This window comes from Humulus lupulus, chromosome 5, assembly GCF_963169125.1.
Source record: "Humulus lupulus chromosome 5, drHumLupu1.1, whole genome shotgun sequence".
In the NCBI taxonomy this organism is placed as follows: domain Eukaryota; kingdom Viridiplantae; phylum Streptophyta; class Magnoliopsida; order Rosales; family Cannabaceae; genus Humulus; species Humulus lupulus.
In genome coordinates, this window is record NC_084797.1 from 238,633,267 (window position 1) to 238,657,150 (window position 23,884).

At 38.3% G+C, this 23,884-nt stretch overlaps 1 protein-coding gene and 1 non-coding gene across 17 annotated transcripts in view; both read right to left on the reverse strand.

Moving 5' to 3' along the window:
* LOC133778505 (E4 SUMO-protein ligase PIAL2-like) overlaps positions 1 to 22,526 on the reverse strand; it is a 60,663-nt gene extending 38,137 nt beyond the window's left edge. For 6 of the 16 annotated variants that reach the window (XM_062218456.1, XM_062218455.1, XM_062218457.1 and 3 more), the window contains exons 1-11: positions 22,305 to 22,526; positions 20,756 to 20,828; positions 19,536 to 19,601; positions 19,204 to 19,269; positions 18,999 to 19,081; positions 18,794 to 18,845; positions 18,618 to 18,689; positions 18,363 to 18,503; positions 16,993 to 17,060; positions 16,843 to 16,891; positions 16,638 to 16,722 (exon numbers count right to left, since the gene is read on the reverse strand). In XM_062218456.1, coding sequence (XP_062074440.1) covers positions 16,638 to 16,722; positions 16,843 to 16,891; positions 16,993 to 17,060; positions 18,363 to 18,503; positions 18,618 to 18,689; positions 18,794 to 18,845; positions 18,999 to 19,081; positions 19,204 to 19,269; positions 19,536 to 19,601; positions 20,756 to 20,828; positions 22,305 to 22,414 — 865 coding nt within the window. In that variant the 5' untranslated portion in view covers positions 22,415 to 22,526. Of the gene's footprint in view, positions 1 to 6,548; positions 8,143 to 16,212; positions 16,723 to 16,842; positions 16,892 to 16,992; positions 17,061 to 18,362; positions 18,504 to 18,617; positions 18,690 to 18,793; positions 18,846 to 18,998; positions 19,082 to 19,203; positions 19,270 to 19,535; positions 19,602 to 20,755; positions 20,829 to 22,304 lie in introns of those variants that run through there. The other 10 variants (XR_009869112.1, XR_009869111.1, XR_009869114.1 and 7 more) reach the window with 6 other exon arrangements.
* On the reverse strand, positions 3,255 to 3,361 carry LOC133781220 (small nucleolar RNA R71). Its single transcript, XR_009870008.1, has one exon. It is a non-coding gene; the product is annotated as a small nucleolar RNA R71 (small nucleolar RNA).
* Positions 22,527 to 23,884: the final 1,358 nt, after the last annotated feature.

The following is a 23,884-nucleotide window of genomic DNA, read 5'->3' on the forward strand; positions in this document are numbered from 1 at the left end:
GTTCTTGATATGCTTAAAGAGACTGGTATGCTAGAGTGTAAACCTGTTGAAACACCCATTGAACCAAATGTCAAATTGCAACCCACACAAGCTGAGAATGTGAAGGATCGGAAAAGTTATCAACGTTTAGTAGGGAGACTGATTTATCTATCACACACACGGCCAGATATAGCATTCTCAGTGAGTATGGTGAGTCAGTTCATGCATGCACCTGGACCTAAACACTTCGAAGCAATCTACAGAATCTTAAGGTATCTAAAAGGAACACCTGGAAAAGGACTCATGTTTAAGTCAAGAGGCCATTTACAAATTAAAGCCTATACAGATGCAGATTGGGCTGGGAGTATAGTTGATAGAAGATCTACCTCAGGTTATTGTTCATTCGTTGGAGGTAACTTAGTCACATGGCGGAGTAAAAAACAGAATGTAGTTGCCAGTAGTGCTGAGGCTGAGTTTAGAGCTGTTGCTCATGGTATGTGTGAGATATTATGGATAAGAAGGTTACTTGAAGAGTTGAAGGTATCTCAAGCATCCCCTATGAAACTTTACTGTGATAACAAGGCTGCTATTTCGATTGCACATAATCCAGTTCTGCATGACCGTACAAAGCATGTAGAAGTGGATAAACATTTCATCAAAGAAAAGATAGAGGAAGGCCTGATTTGCATGATTTATGGGTTAACCGAAGAGCAAGTAGCAGACATTTTTACGAAGGGATTATTAAAAAAGCAGTTTGATTTTCTGAGTAGCAAACTGGCTATGGAAGACATCTTTACACCAGCTTGAGGGGGAGTGTTGGAGAAAATCAAACTATTTTAGGAAGTTTTCTAATTTTAGAATGATTGTTTAAAGTTGTAAAATAGCTGATTTGCTTGCTGATTTTATTTATTTTAGGAAAGTTGTTAAATAGGGTGATTTGACATTAAAGTAGAATATTATTGTATTGTTTTAGGGCAACCTCTTATATGTGTATATATTGTATCATTCACGATAAAATAATATATCAGAAAATTTCCCTATTTCTGACTATATGATTCTCCTCACAATGCTTTTTGCTCGATCATCTTGGAGAGTATGAGATTGGTCATGCTCTGCAGTAGTGATAAAAGAAGGAATTTCGTAAAATGGCAGTGTCATGCGCTTGGAGTTCATAATGATCAGCATTGATGTTATTATGATTACTGCCAATAACTTGAGCAAGGGCTTATTAGTAAGGATCTCGAGATCGATAAAAGACGAACATTGGTTTATATTATGCATGGGTTTTTGTTAGGCCTCAAATGCATGTTAATCAGAAGTTGTTGCTGAGTTGTATTTTTAATTAGTTGGGGTAGTTATTTGGTTAAGTAGGAGAGACTTAGTATATACAATAGTTAATCACTTGGTGTTTGGGATCTGATTATTATGTATCTTGGAAGAGTAAAATTCTTTTTTGGAGATATCCAAGGTCTCGAATACTTGGAATATTGTAACTCAGTTCTTGATATCGATGAAGATTAGTCTCTAGATTCCATATCGGGTCTAGCTTCTATCAAAGTGGTATCAAAGTCATTCATCTTGGGAGATGGCTAGCAACAAGAATGAGTCCCAAAGGCTGAAATCAATGGAGGAGATGCTAAAGTCCATCTGGAAGGTGTGGGAAGTCAACACACCTTATGAAATTAGTGAGAAATGGCTGCCTTGAAGGAGGCGATGGCAGCAATGGCAAGGAAATTTGACTTGTTGTTCAAGAACCTCACCAAGAATAAGTGGATGGGAGGCTTTTAGTTTTGCCACAACTCCAGTTTCATCCTCAAATGACCATGTTTAGGGCATCAAGCTCGAAAAATATGGTGTTGCAGCTAAGGAAAACTCAACAAATTGGGTCTGCTTGCAAGGGAGCACATAAGCGGGTCAAGATTGATGGGGTACAATTAATTTGGAGACTCATGTTTCTTGGAGGCAGTTCATGAGAAAGCCCTCCTCCACAAGAACAAGCAACGGTTATGTACAAGAAACCCAACCATATTCTTTGCTGCAACTATCACTACTCAATGGTGAACCACGGCCTGACGAGAAAGAAACACAGTTGCTTGACGGTGGATCACCCTAAACATTTGGATTGACAACCACTACTCTGGATCGTTGGTGACGTGCTATTGATGGAGATGAATCCTTGTAATTGTAATTGCCAATGAAGACAACCATAATTTTACTAGATTGCACGTTTTGGGAAAAACTTGCTGGGTTTTACGAAATTTGTTAACACTGTCATAATTGCTAACCCATTGCTGTAACAACTGGAACGAACCGAGGGGAATTAATCACCCGAATCCATTTTTCTTATATCTGAAAACCACCCAGTATTTTGTCATTTTAATCTCTGATTTTTGGTTTAATTCCTTTGTTTGTCTACAATTATTTTCAGAGTTAATTACCCACTCTTTCCTTTGTTTTGGTTACTATTTTATAAGTTGTTTTTGGTTGATTTTACATTAATTTAGTTAAAAAGTCCCTGTGGATACGAACTTTGACGCTTTGTCACTGTATTACTTGTTGCCGATTGTGTATACTTGCACATATTTTAAACGTTAGAAAATTAACAACAAGTTTTTGGCGCCGTTGCCGGGGACTTTAAAATTAAATTCTGTTTTATCAACTATTTGACAATTTATTTTCATTGTTTTTTACCTTGTTGGTTCGGGTTGTGCAATCTCAGGTACCTACAGTGTATGAACCAGCAAGAGGACAGTGAACTTGCTCCTATTGACCCCGAGATCGAACGAACTTTCAGAAAAAGGAGGAAAGATCAAAAGGCTAAAAGCCGAGGCACTATGGCTGAACGTGTTGATGATGAGGGGGATGGCCAGCAAGTTACTAATCCCATTGTTTTGGCGGATGACAGAGCCAGAGCAATACGGGAATACGCTGCCCCCATGTTTAATGAGCTAAATCCAGGCATTGTGAGGCCAGAAATACAAGCAGCTCAATTTGAGCTCAAACCGGTCATGTTTCAAATGCTCCAAACTGTGGGGCAGTTCAGCGGGATGCCAACGGAGGACCCTCATCTCCACCTTCGTTCATTTTTGGAGGTGAGCGATTCTTTTAAGCTTCAAGGAGTAAGTGAAGAGGCGTTAAGGCTGAAGTTATTTCCGTTCTCTTTAAGGGACCGAGCTAGATCATGGCTCAACACCCTTCCTCCCGATTCCGTTACAAATTGGAATGACTTGGCTGAGAAATTTCTAAGAAAGTACTTCCCTCCCACCAGAAATGCAAAGTTTAGAAGTGAAATCATGTCGTTTCAGCAGCTGGAAGATGAGTCCACTAGTGACGCGTGGGAAAGATTCAAAGAGCTTTTAAGAAAATGTCCACACCACAGTATCCCACATTGTATACAAATGGAGACATTCTACAATGGTCTCAATGCAGCCTCTCGAATGGTCTTGGACGCTTCAGCCAATGGAGCCATTCTTTCCAAGTCTTACAACGAAGCATTTGAGATTTTGGAAAGGATTGCAAGTAATAACTATCAATGGTCAAACACTAGAGCTCCTACAAGTAGAAAGGTGGCGGGAGTTCTTGAAGTAGATGCATTAACGGCTCTAACAGCTCAAATGGCCTCAATGACCAACATCTTGAAGAATATGAGTTTGGGAGGAAGTATTCAGCCAGCTGCTGCCATTCAAAGTGCAGAAGTATCATGTGTGTATTGTGGGGACGGGCATACTTTTGAGAATTGCCCTTCAAATCCAGCCTCCGTTTGTTACGTGGGAAATCAGAATTTCAACCGCAACAACAACCCATATTCTAACACTTACAATCCAGCATGGAAGAATCATCCTAATCTGTCATGGGGGGGTCAAGGAGCAAGTTCAAGCACAGCACCAGCACAAGGAAGACAAGCATATCCACCAGGTTTTTCACAACAGCCGAGACCTTCACAACATGTTCAAAACACCCAGCCGATTTCTTTGGAGAATCTAATGAGGGAGTATATGGCTAAGAACGATGCAGTAATACAAAGCCAAGCAGCTTCTCTTCGTAATCTTGAGATGCAGCTCGGCCAGCTAGCCAATGAAATGAAAACTAGGCCACAAGGATCTTTGCCTAGTGATACAGAAAACCCAAGGAGAGATGGGAAAGAACACTGTAAAGCTATTCAGCTGCAGAATGGTAAAAATCTGGGAAATTCTAAGGAAATACAGGGTAGTGGAGAGCCCACTTCAATCCAAAGCGAAGGAGAAACAAGTAACAAAACTGCCCAGGAAATTGCTGAAACGGGCCCAGTTGCTACAGCAAACTGCTCCAGTAAATTCTGGTCCTAAACCGCCCCTTCCATTTCCGCAGCGATTTCGCAAACAACAACAGGATGGTCAGTTCAGAAAGTTTTTGGATGTACTGAAACAGCTGCATATTAATATCCCCTTGGTCGAAGCATTGGAGCAAATGCTGAATTATGTCAAGTTCTTAAAGGATATTTTGACGAAGAAAAGGCGTTTGGGGGAGTTTGAAACTGTAGCACTTACAGAAGGATGCAGCGCAATGTTGAAAAGTAAAATACCCCCTAAATTAAAAGATCCTGGCAGTTTTACAATTTCGTGCTCAATTGGGGGTAGAGATGTGGGAAGAGCATTATGCGACTTAGGCGCTAGTATCAACCTTATGCCTATGTCAATTTTCAAGAAGCTGGGTATTGGTGAGGCACGACCCACTACTGTTACTTTACAACTTGCGGACAGATCTATGGCTCATCCCGAGGGCAAGATTGAAGATGTGTTAGTTCAAGTGGATAAATTTATATTTCTGGCGGATTTCATCATTTTAGACTATGAAGCGGATAGAGAGGTACCTATAATCTTGGGTAGGCCTTTTCTTGCTACAGGGCGTACTCTTATTGACGTGCAAAATGGTGAACTTACCATGAGGGTGAATGACCAACAAATCACCTTTAGTGTGTTTAAAGCTATGAAATTCCCGGATGAAGTGAAAGAATGCTCTAGAGTTGACGTTGTTGATACTTTGGTAGCTAAGAAGTTCAATAAAAGGGTGGAAAAAGCTGCTATGGGAACCCAGATTTTTGGAGATGAGGAGGAGTATAGCAGTGAAGATGAGGAGATGATTACATGGGTAGATTCTTGCCAACCAACCAAGAAATATAGTAAGGTGTTTGAAGCTCTAAATTTGCCAGAAAAGCACTTTCAGGCCCCTAAACCATCTGTTGAAGAACCATCTCAGCTGGAGTTAAAGCCGCTGCCAAGCCATTTAAAGTATGTATACTTGGGCGAAAATGACACTTTACCTGTGATAATTTCTAGCTGTCTGGAGTATGTTGCTGAGGAAGCATTGCTGAAACTGTTGAAGCAGCATAAAAGGGCGATTGGCTGGACAATGGCCGATATTCAAGGAATTAGTCCAACGCTTTGTATGCATAAAATCTTGTTGGAATATGATTGTACTAGTTCTGTGGAGCAGCAAAGGCGTTTGAATCCAGTAATGAAAGATGTAGTTCGAAAAGAGGTCATTAAGTGGCTTGACTATGGGATTATTTATCCAATTTCTGACAGCAAGTGGGTGAGTCCAGTTCAATGCGTCCCGAAGAAAGGGGGCGTTACAGTAGTTACTAATGACAACAATGAGCTTATTCCCACTCGTACAGTCACCGGATGGCGGGTTTGCATGGATTACAGAAAACTCAACAAGGCCACTAGAAAGGATCATTTTCCTTTGCCTTTTATCGATCAAATGTTGGACCGCTTGGCGGGAAAGGAGTTTTTCTGTTTTCTTGACAGGTATTATGGGTATAATCAGATTTCTATAGCGCCGGAGGACCAAGAGAAGACCACTTTCACCTGTCCATACGGCACATTCGCTTTTAGAAGAATGCCCTTCGGTTTGTGCAATGCACCGGCCACATTTCAGCGGTGCATGATGGCCATTTTTTCCGATATGGCTGAGAGTATTTTGGAGATATTCATGGACGATTTCTCTGTGTATGGGGACTCATTTGACAGCTGCTTGGTGAATTTAGAACGAGTTTTAAAAAGGTGTGAGGAAACCCATTTAGTGTTGAATTGGGAAAAATGCCATTTTATGGTGCAAGAGGGCATTGTATTGGGGCATAAAGTGTCGAAAAAGGGGATTGAAGTTGATAGAGCGAAACTGGAAGTTATAGAGAAACTACCAGCCCTTACTACAGTTAAAGGCATTCGAAGTTTCCTTGGTCATGCTGGTTTTTACAGGCGCTTTATTAAGGATTTTTCGAAGGTGTCAAAACCGTTATGCAGCTTGCTGGAGTAGAATAGACCTTTTGAGTTTACTGATGAATGTCAAGAGGCATTTTCGAAGTTGAAGTCAGCCCTTGTTACTACACCAGTGATTACAGCACCTGACTGGTCTCTACCTTTTGAACTTATGTGCGACGCAAGTGATTTTGCTATTGGGGCTGTTCTTGGGTAGCGGAAGAATAAAGTTTTCATTCTATTTACTATGCCAGTAAAACATTAGTGGATGCCCAAATTAATTACACTACAACAGAAAAAGAGCTGCTGGCTGTGATTTTTGCATTTGAAAAATTTCGCTCCTATCTCGTTGGAACCAAGGTTATTGTGTACACAGACCATTCTGCTATCAAGTACTTGATATCTAAAAAAGATTCTAAACCAAGGCTGATACGTTGGGTTCTTTTGCTGCAAGAATTCGACTTAGAAATTCGAGATAGGAAGGGCACTGAAAATCAAGTAGCGGACCATCTTTCAAGGCTGGAATCAAGTATTTACAGCAGCAATTCAGAGGGTAAATTGCAGATTCAAGACACTTTTCCTGATGAGTAATTGCTGGCTATGGAACAAGAGGAAGTACCATGGTACGCGGATATCGTGAACTTTTTAGTTGGGGGCGTGTGTCCACCAGATTTTACCAAACAGCAGCTCAAAAAGTTCCTACATGATGTCAGATTTTATTGTTGGGATGAACCTTACTTATATAAACAGTGCCCAGATCGAATAATGTGAAGATGTGTCCCAGAAAGTGAAGTTTCCAGCATCCTAGAGAGCTGCCATTCAGCCCCTTATGGTGGTCATTTTGGTGGGCAACGAACTGCTGCCAAAATATTTCAGTCGGGATACTATTGGCCTTCTATTTTCAAGGATGCCCATAATTTTGTTCAACATTGTGATCGCTGCCAGCGAGTGGGAAATATCTCCGCTAGGAATGAAATGCCTCTTAATTGCATTTTGGAGGTGGAATTGTTTGACGTGTGGGGTATCGACTTTATGGGTCCCTTCCCACAATCTTTTGGGAATCTCTACATTCTAGTGGCGGTGGATTATGTATCGAAATGGGTAGAGGAAATTGCTAGTCCGACAAATGATGCTAGAGTGGTTATGAAGTTCCTTCATAAACATGTGTTTACAAGGTTTGGGACACCTAGAGCCTTGATTAGCGATGAGGGAACACACTTTGTGAACAAAGTCTTGGCTGCTCTCTTGGCAAAGTACAGTGTTAAACATAAAATTGCCACTGCCTATCACCCACAGACCAACGGGCAGGCTGAAATATCAAATCGAGAAATTAAAGGCATTTTGGAGAAAGTTGTAAATCCAAGCAGAAAGGATTGGTCCCAGCGCCTAGACGATGCACTTTGGGCTTACCGGACAGCTTATAAAACTCCACTAGGCATGTCTCCTTATCGCCTAGTTTATGGGAAGGCATGCCATCTTCCCGTGGAGTTGGAACACAAGGCGTTTTGGGCACTTAAAAATCTAAATCTGGATATTTCAGCAGCTGGTGAGGCAAGGAAGTTACAGCTGAACGAGTTGGATGAGCTACGTTTGTTTTCCTATGAGAATGCTAAGTTGTATAAGGAAAAGACAAAGAAATGGCATGATTGTAGAATCAAGGAAAGAGTTTTTGAAAGAGGGCAAGAAGTACTACTCTTCAATTCAAGGCTCAAACTCTTTCCTGGGAAATTAAAGTCCAGTTGGTCTGGTCCGTTTACAGTGCAAGAGGTGACTCCCTTTGGTGCTATTACAGTGAAAGATAAGCAGTCTGGAAGGGAATTTAAAGTGAACGGGCAGCGACTGAAACACTATTGGGGAGGCGAGGTCAACCGAGAAAAGACCTCGATCTCCTTAAAGGATGCTTGACAATTGTAACTTGGGGTGCCTACAAAAAGAAAAGAGAGAAAAAAGAAAAAAAAAAAAAGTCAGGAAAAAAAAGTGAGGAACAACAGATTCAATGGCACCCCATAAAAAAAAAATTATAAAGAGAGAAAAAAAAATATAAAATATATATATATATAATAGATAGCAATAATTGTTCTGTGTAATTCTGAAAGGTGTATTTTTGGTGCAGGTTAAATTCTGGTAGGAAGTCAGGATCTGGGAAAAATTTGGAATCTGGGAAAGACATTAAGTTTGGGGTGTAGGAGTATTGCCCAGTTGCTATAGCAATCCGTTAGCAATTGCTGGGCAGCAATTTGACAAAGCTGGGTTAAAAAACGAGAAGTATCGGGCTCGAAGCTGGGGTAATTGGTTCTGTGAGAATTAATGGGCACGTGGTCAAAAAGAAAGAAACATTTTAAGTGAGCCAATGATTGGGAGATAAGTATTCAATCATTGGGCTTCTTTAAAGAATTAGTGGGACCACTTGCCTAAGCCCTTTCTCTTCTTGAAATTTTGGGAATGGCCCGTGGAAGTCAATGAATTAAAGAATTAAAACAAAAAGAGATCCATTTGCAAAATTTGTTTTTGGGGATTAATTATTCAAGTCAAAAAGGGCCCCATGCATTTTAAATTCGGCCAGACCAGAGAAATGGGTATTGGGCTGACTTAGAAAAGTCAACTGGGCCCATTGACCACTTTGACCCCAAAACGCTCAGTGGGCCCACTACATCTCAACCTTACCCTACTGCATCTTCTCCCCTTAGCACCAATCACAGCAGCCGCCCCTCTCCAAACCCAGCTCCGCCGCACAACCCAGTTCACCGACCAGACCGTGAACCGCCATCATCCCAGCAATATTCACGCCCTCTACCCGAGCCAATTGAGTACCCATTACCCATTTCCCCACCCCACATCATTCAACAGAGCTAACCTACCCTTCACCATCCACAAATGCCGCGAGTAAAATCAGTTGCTCACAAAGAGAAAGGCAAAAGGCGACAGTTTAATGAAGTGGCCAAGTTCTATTGCCCAGTTGCAGAGGCAAAATACAACAATCAAGTCGTTCATCGCGAGTTGTACATGGAACGGGGACTCGTGGCAGATTCAGAGGGCATCAAAGAGTTACCTGAATGGTTGCAGGCAACAATCACTGAGAGGGGGTGGGATAAAATTGTTGTGACACCGGAACCAGCTCTCACTGAAGTTGTTCGCGAGTTCTACGCGAATTTTTTATCTCAGGAATGGCCCACCGTAGTCACAGTGCGTGAAGTGCAAGTCCAATTTACTGCCGGGGCGATTAATAATCTGTTTGGGCTCGAGACAGGGAAATGTGTGTTTTCCAAGAACCGAGGAGAGATTTGGGGGGATGAGTTGGTTGAAGTGATGGAAAATGTCGCTCCAGGTGATGTCTGGGATGTCGATGAACAGGACAACCTGCGGCTTAGACGGACGGATTTAGAGCACGAGCTGAAGTGTCTCTATTCATTTGTGCAGACCACTTTATGCCCAACTTCGCACGATTCCACTGTCAGCAAAGCCCGAGCTTTCATGTTATATTGCCTTCGGAAGGGGTTGCAAGTGGATGTTGGCACAGTCCTAGCGCGGGAAATTTTTTAGTGCGCACAGCGGGGCAAAGGGAAGCTGTTTTTACCAGCCACTATTACTGCCTTATGTCGAGATGCTGGTGTACCGGTATGGCCCGAAGAGGGGATGTTGCATCCTAGAGCAACAGTGAGTTTTGGCCCGGCCCGAGCGTCAAGGACTCATCGTGCCTCTGCCTTCTCCTCAGTGCATGACCCTGTTGCCCCTGTCGACAATGCCCTCATGGAGCGGTTTTACTCAGTACGAGATGATGCAGCACCAAATGCATCATCGGCAGGGCGAACTATGTGACAGAATGCAAGCATTTTGGCAGTACGAGCAGCAAAGAGACGGCAGCGTGGAACGTACATTCAAAAAGCTAACTCCCAGGATGGTTCCACAGTTCCCACAGCAACTCCTCGACCCATGGACGGACTACTCAACCCCTGCGCCCAATCCAGAGGCTCCCGATGAGGACTCCGAGTGAAGGGGGTTTCCTAATCCTAATATATATATTTTAATTCTGTTTGCTGTTTTTCTGTGTTAGTGTTAGTTGTCCTATAGGTGTTCGTTTATGTTTCTGTTCTGGATGTTATTGTTTGTTGTTTTTGTGTTTTTGTCTGTGATGAGAGTTTTAAAAATTTCCCGCGCTAGGACTGTGCCAACATCCACTTGCAACCCCTTCTGAAGGCAATATAACATGAAAGCTCGGGCTTTGCTGACAGTGGAATCGTGCGAAGTTGGGCATAAAGTGGTCTGCACAAATGAATAGAGACACTTCAGCTCGTGCTCTAAATCCGTCCGTCTAAGCCGCAGGTTGTCCTGTTCATCGACATCCCAGACATCACCTGGAGCGACATTTTCCATCACTTCAACCAACTCATCCCCCCAAATCTCTCCTCGGTTCTTGGAAAACACACATTTCCCTGTCTCGAGCCCAAACAGATTATTAATCGCCCCGGCAGTAAATTGGACTTGCACTTCACGCACTGTGACTACGGTGGGCCATTCCTGAGATAAAAAATTCGCGTAGAACTCGCGAACAACTTCAGTGAGAGCTGGTTCCGGTGTCACAACAATTTTATCCCACCCCCTCTCAGTGATTGTTGCCTGCAACCATTCAGGTAACTCTTTGATGCCCTCTGAATCTGCCACGAGTCCCCGTTCCATGTACAACTCGCGATGAACGACTTGATTGTTGTATTTTGCCTCTGCAACTGGGCAATAGAACTTGGCCACTTCATTAAACTGTCGCCTTTTGCCTTTCTCTTTGTGAGCAACTGATTTTACTCGCGGCATTTGTGGATGGTGAAGGGTAGGTTAGCTCTGTTGAATGATGTGGGGTGGGGAAATGGGTAATGGGTACTCAATTGGCTCGGGTAGAGGGCGTGAATATTGCTGGGATGATGGCGGTTCACGGTCTGGTCGGTGAACTGGGTTGTGCGGCGGAGCTGGGTTTGGAGAGGGGCGGCTGCTGTGATTGGTGCTAGGGGGAGAAGATGCAGTAGGGTAAGGTTGAGATGTAGTGGGCCAACTGAGCGTTTTGGGGTCAAAGTGGTCAATGGGCCCAGTTGACTTTTCTAAGTCAGCCCAATACCCATTTCTCTGGTCTGGCCGAATTTAAAATGCATGGGGGCCCTTTTTGACTTGAATAATTAATCCCCAAAAACAAATTTTGCAAATGGATCTCTTTTTGCAAATGAGAGTTTTAAAAACTTATTCTATTGGCCTAGTGTACTGCTCGATGATGATATTTTTTTCCATTCGATCCATGCTTGTTTCTGCCTGGCTTTATATGCAGCCCAGTCATGTTTAATTGCTGGATATTATGGATGTCTCTGTTAGTCTCTCCTCAATAGGGTATACTTTTGATTTTCCCACCTTACTTTGATCTTTTCTGTCAATGATTGCTGAGCTTATGCTATTAGCATCTAGAATTGGTTAGTGCATCTCCTTGAGGCGAAATCCTAGCTCCACTTATCCTTTAGAAATGATTTAGGTCATCTTTGGACGATTGAGCCTTCTTAGCCTTCCTTGTATGATATGTGTTCCTTAGTCACCCACGTTTGAGCCTATTAACCTGATTTTTTTTCATTTAACCCGAACATGCATCACATTTTCCCCGTTAATACACTTTCCATTTATCTACCCACTTAATTGCTCTCACTTGTCAATTATTATTTTTAAGATTAAGTTTGGGGTGAGTGTGGTGAGTGTAGCTTGTGGCGAGCTAATTCTTATTCATTATTTTAGCCACATTGGGGACAATGTTGGGTTGTAAGTTTGGGGTGGGGAATTAGCTCACAAAGCATACATTAATTATGTGCAAATTTTCTTGCTATATATATCATCATGTACTAATATATTTCTCTTATGTTTAATATGTGTTTAGTGTAAAATTAGAAAAAAAAAAGAAAAAAAAAACATTTTTTAAGAAGAGAGATAGGAATAAAATTAGCAAGAGAAACATATTTTATTTACATATCTTTGTGAGCCAAAAATCATAGGGAAGAGATTCAAGAGTGAAAAGAAAAACAAAAACAAAAATCATGAGAAAGAGGCTTAATTTTTGACAAGTGAGGTGGTTAGGTTTAAGCTAGTAAACACATCCTTTACCATACCCTAGCCTAAGCCTTACATTATAAGCTTAATAAAGTCCTTTTGATCTAGGGGATAAGTGAGACTACATTAGTGGAGAGGAATGCACTAATTCAACTTATGGAGCTATAATGAAAAATCAAAGGGTAGTTGTAGAAAATTCAAAGTTAGTTGGGATGCACTTGTGTACACTATTGATTAGGCGACTTGGAGGAGATATTAATGATATCCAGTGAATAAAAGTTGAAAAGGGCAGCATATACGGTTAGGGCAGAAACATTTCATTATTCCACTCAAATCCATTTTTCTGAGAGCAACAATGTCACTAGGCAAATTTGAACCTTTTAAATCTCTCATCTGTTATTTGTGTGTTGTGTTTTGTTTATTGTTTTTACTGTGTGTCGTCATTACTCGAGGACGAGCAATATGCTAAGTTTGGGGTGTTGATAACTCTAAGAATTAGAGTTATTTTTATGTCTTTAAACTTAATTTTCAAACCAAATCAAAGAGTAATGAATTGTAATTAGTTGAAATGGTGTCGAATTAGTGTAAATTTATGTTAGGAGTAGTTGTGTTTGTGTTTTCATATTTTTAGTGATTTATGTAGTTTATGTTTTGTTATTCAGGTTAGGAAACAGGAGCTGAAGGAACTGTGAATCAAAGGGAAATGTTGCTGAAAAGGGGAGGATGCTAACTCAACAATGCTGTAGCAGTCAGTCTTAGCAATTAAACAGAAGCTAGAGAAAAAGGACTTCGTGAAAAAAAAATACTCCAGCTGGATTAAATGAAGAGAAAAGAGGCGGCCAGGTGGCAAGTGTACTGAGTACTGAGTCAGCTGAGTATGTGGGACAAAGTACATGTAGGCAAATGATCTGGATTGTCCAATTAGGGTAAAGGAAAGTACCCTAGAATTAAAGGAGGCGGCCGTATTTTTTGAGGAGGGACCATTTTTAGAAATTGAGAGAACTTTTGGCTAAGTACAGAGAAGGTTTCAGGGAGAAGATTTAAGAAGAGTACGACCAACAGAGAAGGAAGAAGGCTGATGCCATAAGGAGGATTTGAGCTCACAACTCATTCTTCCTACACCATTTCTTTCTCTTTGTATTAATTTCATCTAATTTCTGCAAACTCCATGGATTACTTCTGTATTATTTTCATGTTTAAGTTTGCAACTATGAACTAATTTCCTAAGGGTTTGGTTGATTATGAACCCTCAAGTATGAACTCAACATATAAATGCAATGGCTAAGTGATTATGTCTTTGTTCAATTGAATGTGCTTTACTGTTATTGAATGTTAATTATTGGCCATTTTTAGCATTTACTAAGCTAGATCTAACTTGGAAAAGGGAAGTCTAGCTGATTTCATTCAATTGATGCAAGAGATTCATCTAGTTTTAGGTGATTTGAGTAGTAGAATAGGAATGTTTTGCTACCTTGCATAACTTAAGAATTGATGCTTAAATGAATGTTTATAATCTGATTTCATGCAGGAATGTATAGAAGGGGAGTATAGACATTAGATTGCACGTTTTGGGAAAAACTTGCTGGGTTTTACGAAATTTGTTAACACTGTCATAATTGCTAACCCATTGCTGAGCCATTGCTGTAACAACTGGAACGAACCGAGGGGAATTAATCACCCGAATCCATTTTTCTTATATCTGAAAACCACCCAGTATTTTGTCATTTTAATCTCTGATTTTTGGTTTAATTCCTTTGTTTGTCTACAATTATTTTCAGAGTTAATTACCCACTCTTTCCTTTGTTTTGGTTACTATTTTATAAGTTGCTTTTGGTTGATTTTACATTAATTTAGTTAAAAAGTCCCTGTGGATACGAACTTTGACGCTTTGTCACTGTATTACTTGTTGCCGATTGTGTATACTTGCACATATTTTAAACGTTAGAAAATTAACAACAGTTGTCACAGTCAACTAGTTCTCCCTTGCCTTATTCTTTGCCTATCCAACCAAATCTCAACCCAGAAAATACATCCAGCCTGTCCTCCTCACTTCCTATAGTCAATCCGACTTCATTTTCCGCTGATGAAAATCCAAACACTCTCTCAAATGTACCACCACTTCAAACTCAAGCACAATTTGATATAGGTAACAAAAAACTTTGTGTTTATTGCAGGAGAAAAGCTGGGAATATAGAGATCAACCTGCAAGACAAGGACTGTTCAAACACTCAACCGCTCGCGACCTTGAAAATCATGAAGGTATGGATTCTATGACTCATGAGTTAGTTTGTCCTACTATTAATGACATTGACCTACCTATTGCTTTTCGAAAGGGTGTCAGAATTCGTACTAATCACCCAATAGAGAAATATGTTGCCTATGGGAAACTAACACGTATGTACCGAGCCTTTGTCTCTTCCTTTAATCTTATTCAAATTCCTACAGACATTTATGAGGCCTTGAAAGATCCTAAATGGAAGATTGCAGTCGATGAAGAAATCAATGCTCTTGAGAAAAATGGTACTTGGGTTCTAACTGAGTTACCTCAAGGAAAACGGACAGTTGGTTGTAAGTGGATTTTCACCGTCAATTATAACTCAGATGGGAGTATCAACATATTCAAGGCTCGGTTGGTCGCAAAAGGGTTCACTCAATCATATGGTGTTAACTATTAGGAGACCTTTGCTCCCGTCGCCAAGCTTAATACAGTACGAGTTTTGTTATCACTTGCTGTAAATTGTGATTGGCCCTTATATCAGTTGGATGTAAAAAATGCCTTCTTGAATGGAGAACTCGAAGAAGTCTATATGAAAATTCCACCAGGGATGAAAAAATACTCCAGTGGTCGAGTAGTGTGCAAACTTCTCAAATCTCTTTATGGCTTGAAACAGTCACCTCGGGCATGGTTTGATAGATTTGCAAAGACAGTTATTAAACATGGATATACTCAAAGCCAGGCTGATCATACCCTGATTGTTAAGTTCTCTTCAACAAGGAAGTTGGCAATTCTCATTGTCTATGTGGATGACATAATCCTAACTGGAGACGATTCATGTGAAATTTCAGATCTCAAAAAACTTCTTGCCTCAGAGTTTGAAATTAAAGATTTAGGACCCCTCAAATACTTTCTTGGAATGGAAGTAGCCTGATCCAAAGATGGAATTTTTATATCTCAGAAAGTATATTCTAGACCTTTTAAAAAAAACTAGAATGATTGGGAGTAAGCCTGTTGACACTCCAATGGATCCAAACTTGAAAGCAATTCGAAGTGAGGATTCAACTCCAGTATAAAGAGGGGTTATCAAAGATTAGTGGGGAAACTAATCTATCTCTCTCATACTAGACCTGATATCGCTTTCTCTGTCAGCGTGGTAAGCCAACATATGCACAATCCTTTCGAGGAGCATTTGGAAGCAGTTCGTCGTATTCTAAGATATTTAAAAATGACACCAAGTCTTGGTTTGCACTTTAGAAAACACAACAATCGAGACTTAGAAGTCTACACAGATTCTAGTTGGGCTGGAGAGCTGACCGACAGACGATCAATCAGTGGTTATTGCACCTATGTATGGGGTAATTTAGTCACTTGGCGAAACAAAAAGCAGTCTGTGGCCTCAAGGGGTAGTGTAGAGTCAGAATATCGTGCTTTGGCCTTAGGTATATGTGAAGGAATGTGACTCAAAAGGCTAATGAATGAGTTGAGAATTGACTCTCCTAAGTCATTTAAGATGTACAGTGATAGTCAAGCTGCAATCAACATTGCTAAGAATCCGGTTCACCATGATAGAACTAAACATGTTGAAATCGACCGACACTTCATTTTTGAGAAAGTAAATTCAAAAGTCATTGAACTCTACATTCTCACAAAGAAACAGATTGTCGACATCCTAACAAAGGCCCCACCAAGAACGAGTTTAGAATAATTTAATTCCAAGCTGGGTTTGTATAACATATACAACACAGCTTGAGAGGGAGTGTAGAAATAGTGATAGCATATTTGTAAATATCTAGGGTGTCTTGTACAGCTAAGCATAGGTTGTAATATTTACTTCTTTCCTTTTTTAGCTATCTTGTACATTGTAATTTGCTTATATATTGGCCTTTCTATTCTTCAATAAAATCATATTAGAAAAATTAATCCCAAAACAACTACAGTTCCTTTTAGCACACCTGAATCGAATCCATCTGCAAGAGCCTAAACATAATCTGACATGACGGGAATGTCACATAATTTTGTCTCTCTCATAAAGACAAAAACAATAACGTAGTGACCTAAAAAATTAGTGGCAGACTGTCATGGAATGATAAATCTCACCACTATCTTAAAACTAAACGATTGTTATACAAGCTTACCATTGAACTGGCCCACAGCTTGAAGTAGATTTGTTCCATATTTCATCAACGGAGTCACATTAGTTGGCATCTGTGGGCCGGCATCCTAGGAAACAAAATATGAGAGATTAAAGAGCTACTATATTAAGCCTCTAAACAATCAGAGATGCACCAGATGTTGCCATATAAACTAAATGATCCAGAAATAAAATTGAAAGAGACAAACCATATACATATTAGTTCTCTTCTTTATTCCCCTTCCGTTCACAATGAAGCTACAAATGTCAAAAGAAAACATCATCAGAACAAAGAGTAATAGATTCGTATCAAACAACTCCCTTGATTTCTCCAGGAAAAATAGTAAATTGATTCTTACTTTACTTGTTGAGGAGTTATAATACATGCAGATGTCTCCACATTATCAACTTGCGCTACAAATAAGTGCTGCAAGCAAAATAAAGAATGTACAATTTAGACCACAACCATATACCCAACTTCAGTTAGCAAGTATGAAATCAGTTATTTGAACTACTGATTCAAAGTTGTAAATGCTTTGCAAACATTAAATGAGAATGCCCAAAACTTAGATTCCTTACAAATAAAGATTAATTAATCAGCAGAACTATATTGCTCAAATCCATAGATGTCAATAAGCAAATTTATACAAAGGAAGTCACATTTGCATAATGATATATGGCTTCCTATTACAAAATGCAAAAGCAAATAGAAATATATTTATAAATATGAAAGATTTCTCGATGGTTATTACCCATAGATGGTTACCATAAATCACTAAACAAGTCTTTGATGAAGAATGATTATAATAATGATGAAAATAAATAAATAAATAAAATATATAAAATCAATAATTTCGAATTTTTTAGATTAATTAGGCAATAAACATTAGTTGGAAAGATAATGGTCACATTAATTATTCCCATTGATTCCAACATGATTTTTTTTTCTCATGGAATAGATAAAAGGAATGAATCAAGAATGAGGAAGGAATGAAGAATAAATATTAAATAAGATTTTTTTTTTATTAAAACCGCCATATCATCAGACAACCTTTCCAAAAATTTGAAAAAGTCAATTTATTTTTAGTTACCTTTTAAAGGTATGAAAAATTGTATCACTGAATAAAGATCTAATAACTAAAACTGATGTAACCATCCATGACTAAAGAATCTATCTAACCTCCCATTGAGTACTAGCTACATCTATATGTATATGGATCATGAATATTATTTGTACACAAATGCAACAAAGAATAGCATGCATAAAGTTAAGGTTAGATTGGAAAGATCATGCAACCATAAAGAATATTAGTATGGGAGCACTCAAGTGTGGAGTAGAGTATGAGGCATCAGGTTGGGTTCAAGTAACACAACATTTAACAAAAAAAATTAGTTTTCTCTTATCTAAGCTGAATCAAGAAAGTTAACTTGCCAGGAGATAGGGCATGATTGGCTGGACTTTTGCTTTAACTTTTAGCTTCCCAAAAAATACTTCATAAAGTTGATGGGTCTAGCTTCTTCTAAAATGGCTTTTTAGAGCTAAAAGCAAAAGTGCATCAAAAACCCAACCAATATTAAAAGTGCTTTTAGCACTTCAAATGCCAAAAAGTGGCTTTTAGAAGCCCAGCCAACCAGCCCCACAGTGCCCCGCAACATAACATTTAACAAAAAAAAATTATGTTTTCTTTTGATCTTCACAGAATAAGTTGTATTAGGAAAGTTAACATGCCAAGACACAGAGCCCTCGTGGTACAGGCATATTGGCACACGTTTGCAAGGTCTCCAAAGCTCTGGGGTCAAAATCAAGTAAAGTAGATGCAGGATTATCTAGTCCAAACCTTGGACCAAGAAAAAGCCATACACATGCACCCTAAAAACAAGTTGAATATTTGCATTATGATAACAAACACATAGAAACAGACTATGCTAATATAACCTATAACTATAAGAATTTCATATACAAATTAACTAAAGAGATGCTTACAATCTTTTCCTCTTGAGACTGCGCATTGTTCTTCAACATCTGGAAATCAATTGCGTAGATCCCATTTCCAGGCTAGAAAGAAATAATAAAAAAATAAACAAACAAATAAATAAACAAAGAGGAATTACAACATGCTTCACAAATGAAAAATGTACAAAAAATATATAAAAAGCTACCTTGACATCAAGAGAAACAAGAATATGGCCGATCTTCAACTGTGGATAAAACCTGAAAAAAGGACATTCAACAAAAAGATTCAACTACCACTAGTATGTAACCAACAATGAAAAATTTGATAATGCTGAAATTAATTTTTAAGAAACGTTTAGTTGACCTAAGCTCGGGAAATTTTTTGAACAGTAAACCAGATCAAAGTCCCACCTAGTCATGACTGTTGCAACGGTAGAATCCAAACAGCTAGGTGCAGTGTTAATATCCCCTGGACTGCAGAAGTTCATCCCTATCTGTATCAACAAAATAAATGAATAAGCAAGGGCCATAAAAACCCATCTAATGCAGACCATAAATTCGACAAAAAAATAAAAAAAAAACATAAACAAATAAAAATATACAAAAGTGTAGCAACCTCATTAGCTAGAGAATAAAGCTCCTTGGTCTCCTTTTCAGAAAACCATCCAACTTTACAAGCATTCTGCAGAGCACAAAGTCATATAACAGTCATTTTAAGAGACATCTTTAAAAGAAGAAAAAAAATTCAAAAAAATACAATTATAGTAATTAGAAACATTCTGATGTTAGACGAAGACTATAAATAAGCCCGCAGTGGGCAATACTTATATTAAATTAATAAAGCATGATCATAAACCAAAAGGGTTCAACTTCTTTTTCAATAAAAGGTCTAACTGTTCTTTATGAACACAAAAAATCTGCATATCATTGGCTGGTATTAACATTTACCTTTACAGAAATCATTACCACCATAATCATAGCTTGTAAGGAGATATAACTTTTTTGTTCACATATCTACAAAGACATAAGAACAAAGGTTTGATTTAAATAACAAAATTATATATGAGCGAATGCATAAATATTGAGACCAAGGTGTTATGCTAATATTCCCAGCAACAATCCAGTTGTAAAAACAAAGATAATTTAATCAGAGAACAAATTGTACCCAATAATAAAATAAGGGTCATTCGGCAAAATGGTCTATTTTTTAAAATCATTTTGCACTTTAGCATAGTTTTAATAATTCTTTGCAAAATAACCTTTCATAATTTAGACAAGTGTCGAAAAATTCAAACAGACAGTCAAAAATATTAGACAGCAGGTCGAATTTTAGACAGAGGTCATTTTGCAAAAAATTATCAAAAGCAGACCAGAGTGCAAAATCACTTAAAAAAAAACATTATTTTCACTAATTTCTCATAAAAAATAAATAATAATAATAAGTCTTTAAAAGGTGTCCCATGTTGTACCAATTTCGTACTTAGTTGGTCTTTCTGAGAAACATAATAGACCAGCTAGGTTTGGTGTCGCTACAAGAGCAATAAGCTCCTTTGAAGTTGAAATAAAATTCACAAATTTCTTAAGAATGTATCATAATTAAGCAACAAGTAAATGCATCAAGTTGTTGTCTAAATTCCTTGAGTCATCCTATTATTAACTAGATGCACCAAATCTACCATGTCCATATTTAAATTAGCAAGCAATTTAACTAAAAATTGCTCACAATCAAGAATGCATTTGCAAAAATGGATATAGAATCACAATGATTCATACAAAAGTAAAAATCATTCACTTGCCACTTTTCTAGAGAATAGTGCAGGCCAGGTGTGCTTATTCTGCACTCTACCCACCCCAATGCACGCATGCATAAAAGGAAACGGTATTATGCAAACAAATATGAGGGTAATAGCGTGTGGTAAAGTTCAATAGATAAAGGTATGCAGTATTCACAAGAAGGAACGACAAATTAATAAGTCAATGTACTACAACCAAACAATACCAAAGCGTGTTGTTTACTACTCAAATCTTCACACATGAGTATCTATGTACGCATGTTAATCTGTCTGTAAGTCCACAATAGTTTACGACCCTGCACACACCCTCTGCATATCATATAAGCTAATTGTACAAGAAAAAAAAATGGAGTTTGATTTTAATTTGAAAATCACCTGCTTCACCAATGTAGATAAATCATGAGATCTAGTTGTTTTTTCACTGTTTGCAACTGCAAAGTCAATACCCCTGTTTTTTCAAAGTTAACCAAGCCAAGTAAGAGACACTATTAGCAATCAAATTTACAATTTTAATATAAACAAATGAAGCATCCCATTCAAAGAATGGAACAGCTAATCAACATTACAACCAGGATTAGAGATGTGTACAATATCCACCAATTCAAATAAACTGAAACAAGCTTTACCCCCAGACCAGGTTAAATAGGTCTTCTTGTTAACTAAGTTAGTTCGGTATGGAGTTTCTGAAAAGCGAGGTCTTCCGAAAGGTAATTGATTAACGGGTTCAAAGATCCTAAAATCTTACCAAATACAACCATATGAATTAAAAAATTGCTCATAAATCTCATACATTGATTACATCTGCTCCAAAGATCCGACTCTGTAACAGTATGGTTACTAAGAATTAGGGTGTTGGTCCTGGAACAATTTAGTCACTTGACTACATAACTGCAACCCATCCCCCCACTCTTCTCCACAACTTTTTAGCCCTCTTAGCACCATACCATAAAGCTTCTCTTTTATCAACCCAATGATTAAAGGCTCCTCGCCTGCTTATCTATGATTGACCAAGCTTGGTTCTTATCCACTAAACATTTCCCCATTCTTCAATCAGATGTACTCAAAGGCCTATTTATTTATAATAAAACAGGAAACTCTAAACTAAGAAAATCATTAAATTAATCATTTGAATTTTAACTATTTCCGGGAGTTTGAGTTATAAAAATAAAAAAAGATGATAGCCAGTCGCCACTGGGTCTCATTATCTGTAAGAAAACTTTAAGTAGACCAAGATTTTCATATAGACCACAGTTCACCGATGCTGATACGTTCATTGGGGGTTCTAACTCCCAATCATGCTATGAACATCCAACTTTCACCCAAGCCAATGGCTTTTACATAACAACTCAACCAGTGGCTAAAGTTTCCACCCAGAAAACCAACAAACTCAACCATATAGTTCATTAACACCGTAAAGGGAAAAGGGTGAAAAAATCACAGGAAGAATAGCCATAAATTTGGGACAAAAGGAAGCATAAAGACATGAGTGATAAAGTAACAATGTCACAACTAAGACAAGTTTCCACAACCATAACAACCAGACCATGCAATATTACTCTAATAACAAATAACACTGGGTTAGGTCATACTCCATAATTACATACTCCGCAATGCAGCACTAACTTCTTTCATCTTTAGCCAGTGACCCCGAAAAAATAAAAACAAAAACAAAAAACCCTAAAAATCAAAGCTTGATAGCACAAAATCCAAACCCTGAATCCAAATAAACAAAAAAAAAATGAACTCACACTACCTCCATCTTTTGTACACCAAGAAAAAGAAGAGTAAACCATAAAACTCAAAAGCTTTAAATCAAGATCAAGAATAAAAAATGGTGAAAAAGAGATAAATATATAGAAACAAAGAGAATGAAAGGAGAATATGTTATAATAGATAGAAATAAAAACCCAAGAAAGTCAAGTACCTGGCGAGGGATAGGCAGAGAAAGAAGAGCTCGCCTGAGTCTACATGTTGTCCGGGCTTTAGAATGGTGGCCAGCCGAGATGACGATGGACAACCCATCCGAGTTCCCATTTTTAGAGTTCATGAGAGAGCCTCAATGATACAGAGGAAGAGGGAGAGAGTGTTACTGAGAAAAACAATGAGCCTCAACCAATCTCCTTTTTATAACTTTCTCTTCACATTCAATATTCTTTGGCCTTTTGATTGATCGCATACTATTTATTCAGCTGAATTTTTTCAAAAATAATTTAAAATATTATAACAATAAAGTTATCATTACTCAACAAAAAAAAATTATAATATTACAAATCCAACTATAAGTATAATTCTAATTAAATAAATATGTTTTAAAAAAATATATATAATTGGAACAACGGTTGTATTGAAATTTTACATAAATCATTTAGGATAAATTACATGTAGTATTGATTTTTTGCATTTTATTTACAATTTTAATGTTACTTTTTTTAATTACAAATATAACGCTTTTTTATATTGTTTTTTAAACTTAATAAATATAACTTAATTCATTCTCTCTCTTCTTCTATTCTATCATCAATGTCGCCAACCACCACCAACCACCAACCACCGGAGCATCCATTCCATACACGCGTCGGATTACTAGGAAGAGTGGTTGCCAACGAAGCTTCGGCTGAAGTTTCGTCATCAATGGTTGCTGGAAGTCTCTGCACGCGCCGATCAAAGATAGCGTTGGTGACATTTTGACTGCATTTTCTGGCCAACTCTGACCACCCTGAGACTCGGGGGTGGTACCGTTGGAACAAGCTCTTCGAGAGGAACACAGCCCAGCTATTCACTCTAACTATATGTCGGCTTTTTTTCGGAAAGTAGTTTGTGGGTATTCCACGACTTTAGAAGCTTTTTCCGGGCATATCATTGGTTGTTTGGGCTTAAGAGTGGTACCATCGCGACCTACTCTTGAAGGTGGTCGTTTTGGTATATGGAAAGCATGGGTTTCTTGACGTCGACGGAGAAGATGATGAGATTGGATAGTTTTTGTGTTGTGTTTGAAAAGTAACGTTTAAGTTTTTTTTCAACTTTATTTATTAAAAAAACGGAAAGGTTTCTTTTTTTTTTTTTTTGTGAATAAGATCATTGTATTGCTCAAAACCAATTCATGTACAAATTCCATATATGATTCTAATTCTATAACTCCCCACTATACCTATCTTCTATACATCAACTAGATATTTTTACAAATAGCATGAAACCAATCTCTATCTAAATGATTTGTCTTGTTTGGTATTATAGTGTATATCCGCGGAGAAAGGTACCATTTTCTCTGCGGTTGTGTTGAATAAACCGCAGAGAAAAGGGTACATTTCTCCGCAGTTTTTTCAACACAACCGTAGAGAAAAGTGTGGCTTTTCTCCGTAGTTTTCATACCACTTTTCTCTGCGGTCGAATACACTGTGCTTTTCCATACTCTCGAAAACCGCAGTGTATTAAGTGAAAAAACCGCAGAGAAAGACCTTTTTTGTTCCAATGCCATTGGTTCATATATTGTAACATTTTTTGTTA